At 40.6% G+C, this 21,123-nt stretch overlaps 1 protein-coding gene across 4 annotated transcripts in view; it reads right to left on the bottom strand.

Moving 5' to 3' along the window:
* Tle4 (TLE family member 4, transcriptional corepressor) overlaps positions 1-21,123 on the bottom strand; it is a 137,952-nt gene that overhangs the window by 101,124 nt on the left and 15,705 nt on the right. For all 4 annotated transcript variants that reach the window (XM_019210208.2, XM_019210209.2, XM_019210210.2 and 1 more), the window contains exon 4: positions 3,035-3,097. In XM_019210208.2, the coding sequence (XP_019065753.1) occupies positions 3,035-3,097 (63 nt within the window). The remainder of the gene's footprint in view (positions 1-3,034; positions 3,098-21,123) is intronic.

The following is a 21,123-nucleotide window of genomic DNA, read 5'->3' as shown; positions in this document are numbered from 1 at the left end:
AAAAAAAAAAAAGACAAAAATGTGATGGCGGGAGAATATAGATCATTTCTACCAATTTCTAGCAGCCAAAAATAAGTGGGAGAAAAGAACAACTTCAGACAGATGAAGGCTCATAAAGTTTCTCTAAATTCTGATATTAGGGATCCTGTGAAATTCTAAGCACTCACAAATGGTGTTTACTCGTAAGTGGTGGTTACTTCTTTTTGTCTAATGCCTAAGATCTTGGAAATAGTTAAATATACGCAAATGCAACAGAACATCATTGAAATACACATGGGCTATAATTTTTAAAAAATGTTTTAAAAATGTAAATATAATCTACTAGAAAAACTTTTCTCTGTAGTTTTTATATACAGACACACTTCAGATACGTCTGAGCTACAATTATGTAACTCATTTCCTAAATAAAAAACCCTTACAGTTAAAATGAAATTCCATCACTGTCACTCAATATTCAAGATTTTTTAAGTTAGGAAAATGTGAATGATACACAAATAATATTAAGCAGGTACATTAATCAGCACATGGGGTCTAAATTTTAAAAAAATACTTCATCTTGATGTATGTAAATTTACCTCATTTCTGTCAAAAACTCCCCAAAGCTTGACTTTTCTGATGCTCAAAAATCCCTCCACTGTTCTACAGCTTATAAACAAGTCTTCAGGGAATGTTTTTTCATTTTTTCTTTTTTCTAAATATGATCATTTAGTTTTTAAATAAAAGCATTTTAAAATAAATTCTAATGGCACAGCTGCCATTTTGGCAGAGAGATTGTCACACAGAGAGCCGGTGTTAAAAGATCAGATTAAGAGCCTTCAGTCCTGGCACGAGTGATGCGCAGCCATGCCAGAGTGATTTCCCATTCCTCTGAAGAGACAGGAAATAGAATTCATCTTCCTCTAATAACCTGCCTCCTCTCCTCCCTCCAGATTACAGTCCATCTGGCCTCAGGGAAGAAGCAAGGAGTCTGATGCTTACAGAATGCCCTGGAGAAGAAACAAGGTTCAGATATAAACCATCAGAGAGCCAGGACCTGACCCACAGGAACACATTTCTGGCCCACCAGGATATAACAAGATGTATATCCTAGATAACTGGAGAAGGAAAAGTCAATTAAACCCAAAGTAAAAAGCAGAGAAAACATATCCCGATTTAGCACAGGTTAAGATACTTTGACAGAGGTCACACTATATGTGAATCAAGAATTTCCACCAAGAAATGTCAGAGCAGTAGGGAAATGAACAGTTAAGTTGGGGACAGTACGATACCAACCCACCCAGGCTAAAGCAAAAGAAAAACAGTTGCCAGCAGCTCCCCATGGCTTTCCTCTGCAGGGCACAACGTCCTCAGCCAATTAATTCCAGTCCAGTCTTGCTCAGCACCCACTACCGGTATGGATTCCACGCCTACTGGGCCTGCTCACACCACCAACATGGACTCTTGTGGGAAAACGACTTATGGGCACGTGAGCTCTGCCAACACCCTCAAGGCCTCCTTTCACTTCTGAGGGAAATCCACAGATCCTGCAGAAGTGCCATGGGGACAGAGCTGTCACAATAACTCTACGTGGGGTTTGCACCAACTAAGGCCCAAAGTCTAATACCACCCCAGGGATACTTCTAACTTTCTCCGGTTGCCTTGGGATAGGACATCCCATTTTAGTTAATACAGCTCTGTGGTCCCACATTCTTCTCATTCTCCAAATCCATAACATAGTTTCAAAGTCCTCAAGTAAGAAACACACGCTTGTCCGACCAGGCAAGGGGCAACAGGGCTTCCTAAAGAAAATGCAAGTGTGCCCCATATTCACCATGCCATCTAATCCAATTGCAAGTAAAAATAGGCAAATAAGGATATGAGTGGTGTAGGTTTTCTGGTCACAGCTAAGAAAGGGGAAAAACTATCTTTTGTTTTTTGTGACCCAGTAGAGCACGTAAATTCATGTTGGCGAATATGAATGTGCCCTTCCCCAGAATATGATCAATTAAGGATACCCATGGTTAGTCAAGCCTACCACAGTTCAGACCAAGTAAGAAGTCACAGACAGCAATCTGCATATCTGTACTCCACACATCCCCACATGAGCACATGCCCACTGGTAGGCAGCTGGATGACAGCTCTCCTAAAAAGCAGTGATAGGACAGATACACAGAACTGCCAAGGGGGGAGGAAGCGCCTCAGTGCTTTCTGCTCCCGTAACACAAAGCACAATGGCTGCAAGACACGCAAATATTCCAACAGTGACAGCAGTTCACATCTGAGCAAGTGAATGATTCAGTAATCTTGGTCCAGGACTCTCCCCTAAACTTTGTAACTAAAAGCAAGCAGCCAGGGGAAAAAAAAAAAAAAAGCCTCAAGGGAGCCATCAGGCCCTGGAAATGCACCTCTTCATTTCAACCTGTGTGCCTCTGTTGATAGAACGCGCTTCTGCTGGAGATGAGCAATCCAAAGTCAGTAAGCCACATGCTGGGCCTGGGAAACTGTGAGGGCCCTGTCCACAAAGCCTAATCCCGAGAAAAGTGGTGCTCGGAGAAAGGAGTCCATCGAGTCTAACCTTCATTTCTTTTCCCAAGTGCACAGACAGTACAAAGACTTAATCAAGTAATAACAAGTAAGTTTGAAATAGCAGCTAGCCAAAAGTCACATGAATTCATTTGCTAGGGAAGGCCCTTTTGTGTGATTCGTCTTCTGCTGACTCTTAATGCTCAGTGACACACATATAGAACAAGCTCTTGCCTTTCTGGAACTTTTTCAGATTCCCCTAGTAGATGTTGTTAGGACAAATAGGCATCATATAATGATAGAAAAATATTTTAACAACTGAATTTTGCTTAGCACATTGGAAAAATAGTCCACTATATAAATATATTTGATGTCTATTACACTAATTGTTAATAAGGTGTAAAAGTTGGAACAAGAACACCACATCTCAGAAACGTGAACCATAAACACCAAGGCCAGAGTTAGTTCCACAATCTCTTCAGTGCACTAAAATGGCAACTTCTAATCCAGTGCCTGAAATCAACTGCCTTACCTCTTGGGACAGGAAAGGAATGACTTGTGCGCAGATAGCATTCAGCCTCTTGACGATTTCTGCCTGAAAAAAAAAAAAAAAGAGAGAGAGAGAAAGCAATAAAGAGAGCAGTCAGCTGGTTACAGATTCCCAAAATATTAACAGAATGATATTAAAACACACTTTATATTCTGGCTGGTGTATTTCCTACAAAGTAGAAAACTATCTCATCAGCAAGCCCATTAAAAGGAAACAATGACAACAGTGCCACATTAATAGCGTAATTTATTAAGCAGCATGCATTTTAAAAAGTTAACCTTCAAGCACCAGGATGATATAAAAAAGGAATTTAACTTTCATGACTAGAAATCAGTTTCCAAAAGCCTTCATCATGATACCTGCCCATTGTTATGTTTTTTTTCAAAAAATCTGAATACCTTAGATTAAACAGACATTCTTCCCTACATCCTAACTCTTTCCATTACTGACTCACTGGATTTCTATGTCTGTGGCCTTTCCTTTAAATATGGCACTGGGACTTGATACCTAATTTTCCAATCTCCTGAAAGAAGAGCACCCAGTCAGTCGAATCAGTTCATTAGTTTGGATTCTTGGCTACAAGTTGTTGCCAAATGGGATATAAAGCTTTATACATGTGTCATCAGGGTGTTCAGTGTTAGAGGTTTAGAACATGCTAAAATTCTACTGTATTTAGCAGAAAGCAACCTGAGTCTATCTGGAGACAGTCCTTAAACAGTACATCTGCAGAAGTCTCAATAACGTCAGATAACAAAATTTATTCTCTAATGATTTTTGAAAGTACAGAAATTCTATGCCCAAGGGATGCAACAGTTATTTTAAAATGTATATATAACCACTACATGTTTTCTTTCAAAAGGTACTCAAGAGTTTTACTGATGTTCATCTTAATTTTTACTTTCAGACGGTGGGATATACACTTGGTGTTAAGTAAAAACATATTTTTATACACATGCACACATACAACACAGCTTATGTTGTAATGACGGGTGGGTGGGGAAAGAAGAGTCAAGTGTTAAAAGGCAGAAAACATAATCACTATTCCTAAGAAGTTCTTAAAATAAATTCCATCCAGGGTCAGTGCCTCATTCTGTAAGAAAACAAAAATGCTTTTTCTTGCTAAGTCATTACCAGAATGACAACAGTAACACTACTTGTGAAATCTAGGCTTCCTTCTTTTTCATCAGCACCCTTTTGACTTCAGAGCTATGCAATCTTAAATGCCAGCACATTAAAAACCCTGACAGCCAACAGAAAACACAAATTTAGCCTGAAGTTTCAAACCTAAGCTTTCATTCCAGCCTGCATTCCTAACAGGATAGACAAAAACCTAGCACCAAGGAGCAGCCGTGAGTAAGGACCCAACTGTGCTGACCTGATTTAATTTACTGCACTGGCCACATGGAGCACTTAGCCATCTTCTAAGAATGCGTAAACCACCAAGAAAAGCTGCAAAGGGAATCACCAAATCACTCTCCACCCGGAGGAACATACCACAGTGGTTATGGGGTGAAATTCCAGGTGAGCCAAGAAAACAGAGTAACATTCAGGAGGCTGAAAGCGCAGTGTGTCTCAAAGGCATTCAATTGTTAAGCTTTTTTTGTGGGGAAGAGAAGAGGGAGAGAATAAAAGATAATGAGACACTTTGGGGCAGACCAAACTGATGATTCTAATGCTTAGAACCATCTGCCAAGCATATTTTCCTCATTATGTTGTTTACATAAATAAAATAGTCCCTTGCTAGGAGGGTTGAAAATGTGTGGGCACATAACAAAACTGAGCTCTGTAGTTTGCCTACATAATCTAGGCAATAAAAACTACGCAGGAAACTCACTCATCTGGCAAAATAAAGACCAAAAGTTATTTGGTTCCTTATTTTTGGACTAACACTATTTTCAGTCTTGACAACTATTTCAAGAAAAACATTCTATATTTTCTTAAAAGCAAATGTAAAAGGAATGTAAATCACGTATGGTAACACATACATCACAGAAAAAGGAGGACAGAAATCTGACTTTTTCTTTAAAGGTCTTCTTTTGTTTAAAAGACTTCTTAATATCTTTAAGTTGTCATGCCAATAGACTTTCATAGACAGGCTAATTGGCAGCAGGAGGGGTGGGATTTGTGTGTGATTTCATAAAATTAAGCGGGTCATTCCTCACTTTGAAAGCTAAAGTTGCCTCGGAAACACTGTGCTTCCATGGTCATCTAATTTTGCCTCTTTTGTCCCACAGGGCCCAGCTTTAGGGAGGCATCATTTATTTACAGGCCTTTCCACTGGGCTTCAGCGATCAGCCAATAATACTGTGGACACACACTTCTAATGGCCTATGTTTTGAAACTGAGTCTAATCTAATGGCGTGGGGCCCAAACTCCTTTTCCAGCACAGCCATTAAAGGATGTAGGTTATTGCTGTTGTCACCACTGATATTTGTCATTGTAATGTAATTAGGGCCCTAAAATGATGCATTACAGCCGTTGGCACAGCTTCTATTAAAATCTTTTCTTCTGCTCACTGAACTGCGACCTGCTTTCTGATGAATAACAGACAGGCAGCTTTAGGGTAAGGAGCAGATTCATCAAAGAAGTATTTTTCAGCTTTGGGGAAAGAGGAGGAGAAAAAAAAAAATCTGCAACCTACAAGGAAAGCAGTAGGGGAGGAAAAGCCACAATACACATTTGAATTTCATCTGACCACTTGAAATTCTGATTGCATCTGATGAACCTTGCTTAGACAATATATTCCCAGTCTTCGAATCACATGGTTAATCAGGGCTCTAATCTGCTATCCATCAGCCTATGCCAGTTCTGGAGCTTCCAATCAAATTTATAGGTGATGTGGGTCATGCATCCCTGAGCAAGTGAATTCACAGAGAGCCCATTTAAGCAGGCAGAGACTCTGAAATACTGCTGGTGGGTTACTGGGTGTTATAATGTATTCATTGCTTGATGCACACTGCTAAACTATTGTCTTTAGATGGCCATGATATTCCAAAGTAGCTTTAATGGCTCCAATAAAAGGACAATTGTTCATGTCCAAATATAACAAAAATAAAATTTTGGCAGTGATACTTTGTCAGAAACGTTAACACTAGACAATTCTATTCCACACTCCTATATCAAAGTATTTTTTAAAAAGTGAGTGGCACACACATTTTTCTACCCTTACTTCATTCACCCCCATTCTATTTCCTCTTTCTAGCTTCCTATAAAGATATGAGAACCAATAAAAATCATGACTATCCCTGTTGAACTAAACAAGAAATCCAGTTTGGGCAAGGTATCTTAGGATAAAAGGTAACCAAAAAAAATAGGCATTCTATGAAAATCTCCAATGCATGCCTCACCTGACATGGGAATGCCAGCAGCCTGACTCAGAAGTCCACACACAGAGTGGAGGGAGCACCAACAGGATCAGGCAAAAACATCATAAGAACACTGAGAACAATCTCGTGTCCCTTCTACTTTCACACTCCAACACTCAAGAACATTTGGAAAATTTGTTCACAACCATAAATCATTAAAAAGGAATGTCATGTGCTGAAAAGAATGATAACAACTCAATCAACAGATTAAAAGAAAGAGTAATTACAAATAGGCACAGTATCACAGATTTATAAATTACATTAGTAATTTCAGACAAACTAATCAATATCTTAATTCACTTACATTCCCTCAAGTGGATCTGACAGAATCAAAATCTAGTATTTACTTATATTATTTCTGCTCATGTTTTCATAAAAACAAAAAAAATTTAACATAATAAAACTGGACAGAATGCATGATACTTTTATCTTAGTAATCAAAGATATGTATCAAAAGCCAATTGTTGGTTTAAAAAATGTTTTAACCCTAACCAAAATAAAAACAAATAAAAGCAAATGTACTACTGAAATGAAACAAAGCATTATCAGTAAACCATTTCAGCAGCCAACTTACAAAAAAAAGCAATTACACTTTTAACAAAACATTCTCAAAGAATACTTCGCCATTAACTTTGTACATTCTATAGCAGTGTCTTTGCCAACAACTTTAACAGATGAACCTATTTACTTTATGAAATGTTTATCATGAATCCACTCTTAGGCATAATATGCAAACCCTTAAGATGATTTCTACTTTCATCTGCCTGAAGTCTTTTTTTTTGAATAAACACAAATCTTGCAACTTTCTACTTCACCAAGACTAATTCTGTTCTTTGCAAATTTCATCAGAAAATGAATTATTTTTATTTTTTCAAAATTTTCAGAAGAAACCACACAACTTCTGGAACCAATATCCTCCTTGATCTCAGATTTGAAAATCAGAGAACTGATAATAAACACTCAGACGAAACAAGGAAAGCTATGACGGTAGACTGATGCTATGGTTTGGATAAGGGTCCCGAAGGGTCCGTGTGCTAAAGGCTTGCTTGCTGGCCTGTGCTGCTGCTGGGATGCAGGGGAAGCTTCCGGAGAGACCTGGCAGGAGGAAGTAAGGTTATCGGGGGTGTACCCTTCGAGGGGATACTGGAATCCCACTTTGCTATTTTGGGCTTTCCAGCTGCCATCAGAGAAGCACCTCTGCTCCATCGGTCCTCTCCACCATGAAATGAAGTACTGCCTCTCTACAGGATCAACTGACCACCTACCAGACCTCCAACATCACCAGCCAAAAACCTTTTCCTTTTGAGTTAATTACCTCAGTTATTCTGTTAGAACAGAATGCTGACTACAAGTGACAACCCAGTGTTTACCCTGACATCAAAATTCAACTTTGTAAAAAAAAGAACATGCAATGAAAACAAATTTTACGCGTAAAAGACTACCCACACTAAAGGGAAAACATAATTAGAATGTAGACTCCGACAGTGATCTCACTCCCAGAACAAAATTCTGTACAGAAATTAAAAAGATAGACAATGTATAAATTAGAGAAACTTTTCTGAACTATTTTTGTAAAAACAGAAGACTATTTCTTAAGTAGAGCTGAATTTGACACACAGTAAAAAAATAAATGCCAAAGAATTGCTGAATCTGTGGGAAGTCTCAATTTTTCTTCAATTTTTTTTAGTACATGTTTGCAGTACATAATGGATGTATTCATTTGTGGGGAGGTAGTACAGGTACATAACACATCTTAAGTTTTTTGTGTGTGCGCATATTTTTTATTGGCCAAGCAAATTTATTCAGTTAAAAAAAGTTCTAAGCAAATAACAACTTAAATATATCTTAATGTTTTTAAAAAAAACACGCAGGCCATTAATATGACAAAAACATTTCATATTATTCAAACGACCAGTCAAAAAAAATCTTAACTCTTTCTTTATAACTCAATAATGTATAACGTGCTACCTTGATTCTCTTAAACTACGTTACACAACAGTTCAAATTTTATACAAATTATCACACTTTAACTAAAAACACACACTGGTGTTCCTTATTGTCAAATATGTTTTCCCAAGTCACCGGGCCCGCTCACTCTCACCTGCCACCGTGTAATCTGCCCTTGCATGTGCCACCCTGTTTAACCTAATCCCCCCCAACTCCAATACCGGACAGTCTTCAGGCAGAGAAAATACAGCTGGAATGAATTGCAGTTTGTTTAAATAACGAACACCCCATCTGATGTCAAGAGAGTCCAGAGTAAAATGGTCACCACAGGAGCTGGTATTTACTGGGAACCCAAAAATCCCTTTCGCTTTCTTTAACCACTTTTGAAGTCTTTCTTTCTCATGTAGAGGAAATGGGTAAAAGCTCAGCTTCCAGTCTTCCTTATTTCATCCTGGGCGGTTTTTTACAGCAAATCTCTGCACAATAGCCAGCATCACTGGGTAAGGTCCCAGGACTAGGCACAAGTGGGCCGCCTCACTGAGGCAGGGCTGTAAGTCCTTGCCCCTGAGCCACCTCACCTGCACCACACTTTTTGTGTGTTTTTTAAATCATATTTATGTCATTGTACTGCATGTTAAGTATGCTATAAGCACTCAGTATGGAAATCAGTAAACTGAATATAATCAAGTACCACATCCGTTCCTCCTAAGAAGATAGTGTTTACTGTTTGCAGGCAGGACAGGGTCCTTCCTGAAGACAGTCACAGTATACGTACCACTCATGAAACCATTCTGACCTATCCCAAAGGGAAAGCGGAAGCACTTTTTATAATGACTAAAAGGGTGTCCTTTCCTCTTATAGTTGAGCCTTTTTAAAAGTTATTTAAGGCAAGTCTTAGATATGTGCCTATTACCCTACATACATCTGAGCTCTGATTATTGTGTTTTAAAAATACTCCAGTGGTGAGTGTGACCAAGAGAACAATATATCATCAAGGTGGAGAATGATGATCATTGTACCAGACACTGAATTACTCATAGAGAGTCCAATCATTTCAGTTCTCAAGTCTGAAAAAAAAACACCACAACTAACGTTATCATGGTTATAACAGCTCTAGCAGAGGAGGGAGCAGGAGAAATGGAAAAAGCATGCGTGGGCAAGGTGGGATGTGAGGAAGAGCAGAGAAGAAAATTCTGGTAAACTTAACCTTCGCCTTCAAAGAACCAGGCGCAACGGCTCAGAGAACCCGATTAACGCTGCTCTCCTCCGCGCTCCTCTAGCCCAGGAGTCACAGCAAGCCCTGCAGCGCTCCAATTTCTCTGCTCTTTCCTATTTCTCTCCTGCTTCCTCCCTTTCTCCCCTGCCCCCTGCCCCCTGCTCACTCCTGAAAAGTACGATGCCTTTGAATGATGATCTGTCATTAGGCATTTGCACACTGAGCCACGGCAACGTGGATACTGTGTGTTCACAGCAGATGCAGGTCGTTCGTCTTGACTTTTCCTAACATGATCCATGTGATCGGAATAATGTGAAAATTACCTAAGAATGGAGAACTTTGGACACAGGAATAAAAATAGAACAGGTTAATGGGGTCTAACAAGTTCTCATCAAGTAGATCTGTATTGATCTGCAGGTAAGCAACAAGTCACTTTTAGACACTGATAGCCATGCCAGGCTTTCTGATTCTTTCTTCTGAGGTTAAGCTAAAGCTTCCTTATTTGTTTACTTTATGTCCATTTTTTCAATAAGTCTCCATCAGCAGTATATTTCTTAGCATTTCTTCTCCTCTCCTTCCAATTCTAGCACAACTGCTTGCAGTTCCCTCGCACTCCCTCCAATTACATAGTTTCAACTCTTTGAAGGCATCACTGCAAATCATCATTCCGATCCCCCGACCGTCCTCTCGCCGTGATGAGTAGCCAGTCGCTATAGGAACCAAGGTTTCGCTCTTTTCCTGTCCGCCTAGATACCGCCCTGCCATACCATTCACTATATTCCCGGGTCCGGGTGCAGCAGGCAAATGAAACGCAGGACCTCAGCCAGGCTCCAAGGAAAGGCACAGCAAGGACTGAGGTGACAGTCCCACTTCTTGGCCTGTGCAATTGTTCCCTCTACCTGGAACCACCTGCCCCACATGATCACGGCTCCTTGGTCACCCATCACGTATGTCTCACTCCAAAAGGTACCTTCTAGGCTGCCTTTATTGACTGCCCTGAATTACTCTCCTCCCCTCCCTCCCTCTGGTCCATTACAGTCTTGATTTCTAACATTTATAATCAACTAAAATTATTTCATATGGAGTTCAGATGGACTAGACTTGTGCTTCTCAAACTACAATATGTGTATTACCCAGGAGTCTCCTTAAAACTTAAACTAGAGCAGGGTCTGAGAGGCTAAACTTCCAGTAAACTCTGAAGTAATACCGATCAACACCGCTGCCTCGGACAACACATGTCCATACAGCAGTACGATTCTGAGAACAGGGGCTTGATGAGGTCCAGAGCTTTGTCTGCAGCCCCACTGGCTGTATCTCAGGACACTCAGGATGTATTTGGTGAATGAACAACAACAACAACGACAAAAAACTATAGGTCAGGTTAAGTGGTTGCAGTATCATGCGTTCTTTAGCAGGTATAAAACTATTAGGAAATGGACTACTTCAGTCTATCAATTATAAAGGAATATACTTCTGGAAGATCTGCTTACATTCTGATTTGGTTTGTTTAGCTTCCCAATTACACATCTTTTTTACCATCAGGATGTGCTGCCGTTCAAAAATAACGCATCATCTAGTGGGCAACAAGAGGGAATGCAAATTCATTCTAGGTAATTCCTAAATGGTGAGTAAATGGTGAAGGCTTCCGTTTTGAATCCCTGGCAGAATATAAGTTTTCAAAGATTACTTTAAAAATATAATCAAGGAGGTACAGCTCAGCCTCCTTCCTAAAATTACTTATACCTGGTTACTGATCTCCTGAGCCACTGGAATTCAAAGTATTTGTTAGATGGCATACTGGGGAGTACACTTTACTTGGAGAGTTCAGAACAAATCTCTAGCAATGTGTCTAGAGTGAATCTGTGTAACAATTATGACAACCCAAGGGAAGGCCCTCATCAAGTTAAGGCATAAATGAGTTCAGAAGTAAAAGACCAGTTCCAAATAGCTCAAGATGCAGTGGGTCTCAGGAATTACACAAACTGCATGCAGCACGTGCAGCAGACTTAGTTCATCATACTCATCTGCCCGGCTTGAAACCTGGAGCAAGTGGTCCAAGCTTGGGGGTCCATGAACACAGCTGCAGCGTGACAACACCTGCAGAGGACAGGGCCACCTGAATCCCCTCCTAACAGCCTCCAGGAGCACTGCCCCAACCTGTTGCTCCACTCTGGGCAGTAGGTGACCTGATCTGGGACCTCACATATGGATTTTGATGCAAAAATTGCCTCCTCTCTGTCCTTGATAAATCTGTTTCAATGTCCTCGGCTTGGGAGGTTCTAATCATCAGGAAGTTTTTACTAAGAGTAAAAGGGGAGGGGCGGGCAGGGCAGGGGAGGGAGGAGTAGGGGAAGGGAAAGGGCGAGCCTATGCCTGACTAAAATCTGTCTATAATCCGAAGAATAATAGCATTTCCCTATAATTAGGCTTAAATTTACTCTTGCTTGTGTTCTTTTTAATATTCTAGTAGGCAAGTTGAGAAAATTAAAAGAAACCACTGTCATCTATCTATGCTCCTATAGTCTTACCTTTTTCAGTACATGCTTGCAGTACATAATTACAGTCATCGTGGGGAGTTGGCACACGTACATAACACACGTTAATTCTTTGTGTCCTCCTCCCCTCCCACCCCTCCTTGCGTCCTCCAACTCTTTTCCCCTCCTCATTTGCAAAAGCTCTACAGTATTTCCACATTCTCTCTGCCCACTCCTGTCACACCCCTTAGTCCCTTCTTTTCCTCCCTCTTACCTTTAGAATGCACAGTGGTTTCTCAGTACTCATAGGAGTTGATTCTACTACACTATAAATGCTGTGTAAACAGTTGTCATACTGTTTTGTTTAGAAAACAATGACAAGAAGGAAGTTTGTATGTATTCCACAGACATAATGTCTACTGTGCTTCAAGGCATTTTAAAATTTAATTATGCAGGCAGTTTAAGATACTGAAACACACACGCCTTACAGAAAGCCCAACCCACAGAGGTATTATGCCTCTTTCCTCCATTTTACTTCCTTTTGTTCATTCAACAAATATTTACTAATTGCCTGTTTACTGTCCGGACTCTCAGATGCGGAATGGTGACACCAGGCTAAATGAACAGGACAGCAGAACTCTGGCGTCAGGGAGCTCATGGAACAGAGGAAGGGGACAGAGATGAAATGGAGGGGAGATGTCTGAGAAAGAACCTAGAACAAAAGAAAGGTCTGGTTCTTATCAGCAAAAGACAAACACAGAAGCCACTTTAGCCAGGTGTACACAAGCCAGATTACACAAGCCTGTAATCTCAACACTTAGAAGGCTGAGGCAGGAGGAACTTAACTTAGGGGATATCCTGGGCTACATAGTTGAACCCTGTCTCAAAAAACACAAAACATAGTAGTGGAGATGGGGCTAAAAATACCACCTCTGAAAGCATGTTCTATATCACATTGTGTAGATGTTATTAACAAGTATTATAACATTTAAAGGAAACTGACTGGATGACTTTACTCGGCTCAAACAAAGGTAAACAACTTTTTGTTTCCTGCGGGACATCTCAAAACCTTTCATTTGATAGTGTGAGTGCTACATCTTTGGAAAGACAAATAAAAAGCAATACTAGTTTGGCTGGGATTTAGTTCAGTGGTGCCGTTGCCTGCCTCACTAAGGGCAAGGTCCCTAGTTAGATCCTAGGTACCAAAAAAAAAGCAATACTAGTCAAATTTCCTTGACCATGGAATCTTTTCTCCCAAAACCTCTCAGAGGAGATAATATTCTGTAGGGGAAAAAAAAAGAGGTGGTCAGTGGTTTCCAACCCTGTCTTTACATCAGCTTTATCAGCAATCCTTTAACAATGAGTGAAACCGGGGCCTCACCCCAGACCCATTAACTCACAGTCCCCAAGGATGGGACCCAGGCTTTAGTAGTTCATGGTAAAGTTCCCCAGGTGACTCTAATGTGCAGGCAGGATTAAAAACCATTAGGCTGGAGCACAGGATGCATGCAATAAAAAGCAGAGTGGACAATAAAAGCTGAAAGGGTCCTCTGGGGTCAGGCTGTGGAACGTCTTAAACGACACTCCAAGAAGTATGAACTTATTTGGAGGGCACCAAAGACCTATTCCTAGAAAAGCTATGATAACACCAAATTGGTCAAGATACTTCAGTGCATTTCTGCCTTCTACGCCCCTCCTTGCCACTGATAAAATTTAAATGGCTGTGGAAGGAAAGAAGAGATTTATAACCACAAAACATACCACAGGAGGAAAGGTGGAGGGAAAGATAATTTCAGAATAGGAAGCAGCCCACACCTAGGAAATTCAAGAACTACTGGAGCCTACTCTAAATAGGGGCTATGGTAGAAAGAGCCAGGAATGCAAAGCTGATCTAGATCCACGAGGCATTTATAATCCAGTAAGGGAGAAGACCAAGAAGAAGTAAACACGGTAACAGACACCATGTGGGTTAGCATTCTAGGTGGGACACAGAGGAGCTCTAGAAATGCAAACACGAACACGGAAGAAATGCCCTCTGACTTTGGTGATAGTACTTCTCAATGTTCAGTAACTGTGCAACTCCTCCACACACTGTGACACAGTCTCAAAGCATAGGGGATCGGGCAGAATTTATAAAGCCCACGATCTAGCAAATGAGACAAACAGTGAAAGATATTACAAAATGTCGGTACTTAAAAATGATTAACAAAGAAACGTTTCCCTGAATAACCAAGAAAGAGTGAAGTAAGACAGAGACAGAGAAGGGTAGGGAAAAAGGAGGGGCCATTCCAAAAAGGGTCAGCCGGCTATGCCAGCAAGGGACACGAGAACAGGAAGGGTGCAAGGGACAGTGGCAGCACACAGTGAGGCTGGAGAAGCAGCTCCGGAAGAGCACAATGACCCAAGATTATCTCCACTTGGTTAGACCAGTTGGGAGACTACTGCATGACTCATAGTGAGAGTTATCTGAAACATAGTGGCAGAGGGTGTTGGAACACGATCCTGACAAGCACCCTAGCATGCCTGGAGGGCCTACTCTGGGCCAGATATCTCACTTAATGCTCAGAGCAATTTTAAGATCACTATTCCCCCATTTTATAGATAATGCTAAAGAAGAGCGAAGGTTTTAAATAAGTCATTATAACCTGCAGAGAAGAAAATGCACGCCGGAGTGAAAGAGAGCAGATTTCAGGAGACCTGGTGATGTATGGCAAATGCAGCAGGGAGGACAAGAACCACCTGCCTGAGGGGTGACTGGCTTGAGAAACTGGGTGGCCAGGGCTGGCATCTCTGCAGATGGGACTTGCGATCTGCTGAGCCGGTACCTATGAGACAGTCAAGGGAAACGATGTAGAACAGTCTCAGAGGAGAGGTCTGGGCTGTGGGGTGGAATGTGGGGGGGGTTCATCTACTTAAAAGAGTAAATAAGATCAGCTCTGGCTGTCAGAGCCTCCAGCACAAGGGTCCAATGGGACACTGAAAGTGACCACGCTGACGGTCAGGAAATGGAGACAAAAGTGCACAGAAGAACCAGTAACAAACGTGTGGCTCGCTAGACCTGGACCCCAGAGCAGCAAGGAATCCACAACTCTAGATGTAGAGTCTGAATACAGTGCAAGGAATAGGTTAAGTCAAAGTTTGTTCTGGGAACACTTTTGGAAAAGCATCAACGGAATTCACATTCAAGTGACAGAACCTTTTGAAAATACACCGGATATTATGAACCATCCAATTGTGGGATCTCAAACCCTAGGAGGACTCTAATTACTAATCCAGTTGAGCAACCGTTTTAAGCAAATCCCCAAATGATTCCAAGCTCCAATTCTATAAGCATGAAATGTAAAAAAATAGCTGCAACGGATCTGGTTGGCAGAAATATTTATAAGCGTAGACATCTGAATAAAATCCCTTAAGGTAAGCAGTTCTGTTTTAAGACAGAACTGAGATTAGATAGTGCCACAAATTGAGTGGCTATATTGTTAGGTATCGATTCGGGCTTAGGGCTGTTTTCTCTCAATTAAGAAAGCATTCCTCACTAATTCATACTATGCAGGGGAAGAGCTGCAGGGTGCAAGAGGAGGCAGCAGATGAATCTAAAGGACAGAGTTATGCTACACTCACTGGCACAATGACACTTTTCCTGTATGACACAGAATGAGTGAGGTCACACACCTAGCCTCAGAAAATCTGCTGCTTCTCCACTTTCATGCACTGTGACCCAAAGAAGATAAGGTATTTGTTTCCCAAATGGCAAAGGGTTTCTCTTTCTCTTTTTTGGGAAAGATACATGCCCTGGGATGCAGGAAATTTTATATGTAGCAGTTAAGGGAAGTCCTTTCTACTGGGTAAATAGTAAAAACAAACAAATGAAACGAAAAACAGAAATTCTCTCTGAAAAGAAAATGTCCAAGTACTGGGAAGAATTTCAACACATATTAAGTTAACCAAAGCGCAAGCTTCCAACTTAACAATCTGGTCAACTGCCTTAACTACATACACCACCCACGTCCAGTCCATTACGAATTCAACCCTCTCTTCAACCTAACGCTCTTAAATTTACTTTTTATTTTTTAGGTTACACTGTATGAACTTCAGTCTAAGTTAAAAGTCATTCCTAACTTTTAAATAACCCTGAAAGACTTTCTGATTAAATATTTGAAAGTAGTTCTACAGAAAATTGCCAGTCTCCAAACTATTAATCCATAAGCAAGCAGGTCTACCGTTTAGTATGGCTACTTAAGCTTCCCTCGTTTTGTTTTTCTAAGATAAAAGACACTGTGTTCATAAAGAAGTAGTGTATATTCTTGTACCAAGCACGCTGCCCATCTTTAACAAATAATTCGGAGCTGCACTAGTCTGAGGACTACACACACAATGAAAGGTACTGCTCCAAAGCAATACTGCTAATTGCCAAACTACAGTTTCTTACTGCCTCTGATTTTACTCCCAGGTGATAAGTATGTCCCTTCATGCTTACAAAATTCTCCAACACAACCCTAATAAATGGTGCCTTCTGTAATCTCCTCCCTAGCTTACTTTAGAGAAGCTAAAGGCTTATACTTGGAAAATTACTTATGGAATGAGTCGGTGACAGCCTCGCACCACTCACAGGGGTTCGCACTAGGTCATGCTACGTGCTAGTCCTAGGCTGTGCAACAGCAAACAAAAAGGCCCACAAATTATAAACAGTATTTGTTATTTCTAAAAACTGTAACCAAATGCACCCAATGACAGGGTTCAAGAACAGCATGACAAACGTTGCATTTTTAAGTACGTGTGGGCTTCTTCTCCCACAAAATATACATTTAAATGAGAGCCTTCCAAAGAATGTGCTCGCATAACCAGGTTAAGCAAAATGTATTTTGTGGTTCATTTTGTCTATGTACCCCAAAATGCCTCTAGGAATTCTAGGTCAATACGAGGAGGGTAACTGTGAAAGGATGAGAAGGGAAAAAAACTGAAAGGCTAAGTAACTGTTAAAGCAGGGTCTCATTGAACAGAGGAGGAAGAAATGAAAAACCGCCCTCTTAGCATCATAACCACCACCAGCTGCAGCTAAAACAAGGTTCAGTCATCCTTCTGCATCCACGGTACCCCGGCCCAAGGAACCCCCAAATTTGCAGACGTTCAAGTAATGGCCTGGTTTGCATATAAACTATCCATATCCTCCAAAGCACTTTAAATTGTCTGTAGATTTCTTATAGTATCTTATAAAATACAAGTGCTATGTAAATAGTTGTCATATTTGATTGTTTAGGGAACAATGGCCAGATAATATCCGTGACCCAACGCAAACACAGTATTTGGAGTGATTTTGATCAGACTGGTTGAATCCTCACATGTGGGGCTTCTGGATGCTAAGGGCTGACTGTACAGATGACTTCGGTAGTTAGAAATGTTCAAAGATGCAGGACTCTGAAATTAGGCAGTGAGAGACCGTGCAGATACCTCACCATCTTCAACCTGGGGTCTCACTCAAGCAAAACATGGGCTCCCATTAACTGCATAAACTATACCACGACAAGAAGAAATGGTGTAGAAGCAGAAGAATTATGACATATTTTGGTTCCTTACAACACAACATGTGGGCAGTGGGCCAGGGGCATCTGCCTCGTCTGAGCTCTTGCCGGAATGGGGACTCGGCAGGTACCAACCCAAACCTGCAGAAACAGAATCTGATTTCAACATGATTTCTATTAGTACGCACACTGAAATCTTGAGAAGCACTGCTCAAGTTCTCTGGTCTTCAACAGTGCTGTGAATCAGAATCGTTCAGAATTTTTAGAAAACTCCCAATACTCAAGTCCCAGGTTAGGAGGCTCTGGAACCAGCATTTTATAAGATATGCAGAGCCAGTCCTAGTCCTCCCCCATTTTATGGATGTGGAACTGAGACTCAGAAAAGTTAAGTAATTTCTCCACGATACAAGAAGTTACTCACTGAATTAGAACTAGATCCTAAAGAATATTTAGGATTTATGATGCCCATAAAGAACCTAAGAAACCATATATATCCCCCCCATCAAAACTAAATTTTAAGACCTAAGGTTTCAATTAATCATATACATTTTTGGTATTTTAAAAAGAAATAAAGATACACTATTTGTTTCATATATTACCCTTTGAGCCCTAATTAGTTATTTGCAGTGGGAGGACCACAGACGATTCCATTTTTCTTTCTCTTTTTAAAATCTCTAAAATGTTTAATTTTCCTTACCACCATTTCTTTTCAGAGAAACAAAGCACTTAAAAATCGCCTTCAAAGACTTCAATCCGAATTAGACTGTAACATCCAAGAGAACAAGGACAATTATTATCCTGTTCGGAGTTTGCAAAAGCATAGCACTCATAGCATACTTTAGAAAGAAACTTTTGCCCAAGTGTTGATCCTTTTGCTAGTTGGTGATTATGTCATTACATCCAAAAGCCTCATAAATCAGCACTAGACACATGGGGGTGTGGTGGGAGGCATAGCAGAATGAAGGAAATTAAAAGCTGCGGTCAGACTAGAAAGAAAACACCCCATAAAAGCAACGTATGTTTCTGACAGTTTAAACAGACTGCATGACAGACAGTAAAACCACATTTCAACATGTTTTCTTTCTCTCTCTTTTTTTTTTTTTTCTGTTTTGGAGTGGATCTGTGGCTTTATGCCACCAAGCGATATTTTGGTTTACCAAAATGTACTCTATGGCCTTTTTAATTTCATATTTATTTAACTTTACTTACTATCACTGCTATTCTCACTTAAGTATAATAGCTTAAAAAAAGTGTCTGAAACAGCACAATAGAGCTTAAAACTATTTGGGGGGGGTACCAGGGATTGAACTCGGGTCCTTGCGCCTGCAAGGCAGGCCACCGAACCGCTGAGCTAAATCCCCGGCGGGCTTAAAACTATTGACCATGCCTCACAAGGAGTGGGGGGCTAAGTGCACACAAATAACTCACACTAACACATCCACTGCAATTCAGTGTTAGCTCATCGGGGACATAATGAACAATGGGAGTAACATGGAACTTTCTCAAGACTATTATAGACTCAGACATATTTACATGAAATTTCTCAAAACAAAAAGGATATGGAATCACGAACCTATCCAACTTGCTGTCCAACAAAGTAAAAACGAACAGGTTTGAAGAACGACAGGAGCAGAGTTTAAGTGACTGATGAGTGATTTAGAGAACTCTGTGCCTATCAAAACTCAAAATCATTTTATACTCTGATATAAAAAAAGTACTGGGAATTAAGCAAAACAACTCCCAGAAACTGTTTCACATATTCACACTAAATGCCTTCCTTAAAATCAACTGTTCCTGAAACCACTGCCCACCAAAGACTGCCTGACAAAATCTGTTGGGGCTGGGTAGAGAATACAGGCACAAATAGAAGGCTTGTTGGAAAGAATCACAGAGGTTCCTGGCAAGAGCACAGATTTTGCAGGAGAGATGAAAAGAAGCGCACGGTTGGAAGGTGAAAGAAGAAACCAACTTGTTACTCCCTCCTCTGCCTTCTTTCTCCTCTTCTTCCCTCAGAGTAACTGATCACAAGTTCTCCTCATTACAGCCTCCTTATCTACGAATGGTACTATGATCCTGTCAATCTGCAAAGTTCAATTTCTTGGGGCCTTTCTCCTACGAATTTCCGTAACTCTGATCCAATAAACTGCTAGTTCACTGGGTTCCTCCTTTCCATTTCTATTGCTTCTACCCTACTTCAGCCTTCACCTCCTTAATTCTGTCCCTGTCATATCCCTCTCCATCCTAATCACTTTAACCAACATTCATTGAACATTTGTTCGCAGGCCCCATGGTAAATGCAGAGAACACAGCGAATTAGAAGACAGATATGGCCCTGGCCCTACTATTTGCTTATCTTCCCTTTGCTGTTTCCTTAATAGCCCAAGCATTACACCCAGCAATCAAGGCCTTCAATAATGCATCCCAAACCACCTCTGCCACTATTTTCTTCTCTACAGCAGAGCTGGAAAGGCTAACCACAGCCTGAATATGCACAACACTTCCCTGACTCTGTGGCTTCCAACTGGAATCCTCCACATTCTTTTCACCCTTAGTGCTCCCAAAGTGAGGTTTCACTAAAACATCCCTACCTACTACTGCACAACAGAATCCTTAATCATTCCAGAGCCAGAAACTCCCTTCTCTTCCACTTACAGCACAATGACATCACTACACAATGCCTTGTGTTGCTCACACTGATCCAAATGGCATAAAAAGGTGAGATTTTTTGGGGAGGAAAGCTTTCTACCTCTTTGTTAACTACAAAGTCCTCATAAAGTCATTCCTTCAGCATTTGCTGGGATTAAAACATGAAAACCATTGGCAGATGTGCCTTACATCTGAGATATCCAGCACTACTATCTCTTAACCAAGTAACACTCCCAACAAAGGAATAAAACCACCTCCTGAAGGTTAATTTGCATATTTTCATGTTTAAGTTTTAAGTTACCATCTTCTTAACCCGACCCAGACATTTCAATTTGAAAAGGTAAATTTTAACTTAGAAAGATAGTTTCTGGAATGAGCCTCAAACAAAAAGAAAATGGTAAAAGCATGATCTTGAACCATAAATTCAAATACCTAAAAAAATGTGGAATTTAGGAATCTAATCTGAGAAGCAGCCTGAGTCTACTATACTGGTGGAAAATAACCTGTGAATTCTCGCTTAGATTCTAAGGAACTCATCCTATCAGTACTGCTTAGGTTTAAAGCAGGTCCTTACTACAAACCTCAGCCTAGCCAGCTATATCAAGCAGTTACAAATGAGTTCCCATGTCACAAAGGGGTTTTGTGCATAAACGCACTATGCCTGACCCAGCCTCTCTAGAATCTGACACCTCTTAAATACAAGAACAAATTTTACAAGGAAGTAGATCTGCCAATATATTACCTCTATATTCTGGAAACCTACAAGAGCAAAGCTTAATTTCTAGGGCACAATTTTTCCATTAGGAAGCCTAACAAGCATTTTTGTATTTCCCCAACTGCCCCAAAAAATGTCCAACCGTGGAATTGGCCCATGTTCTTTATGGGCCACTTTAGGTTAACTATA

The sequence above is a fragment of the Fukomys damarensis genome, unplaced genomic scaffold (genome assembly GCF_012274545.1).
Source record: "Fukomys damarensis isolate Sample0158 unplaced genomic scaffold, DMR_v1.0_HiC HiC_scaffold_31, whole genome shotgun sequence".
NCBI classification, from domain to species: Eukaryota; Metazoa; Chordata; class Mammalia; order Rodentia; family Bathyergidae; genus Fukomys; species Fukomys damarensis.
This window is presented reverse-complemented; position numbering and strand designations above follow the sequence as displayed.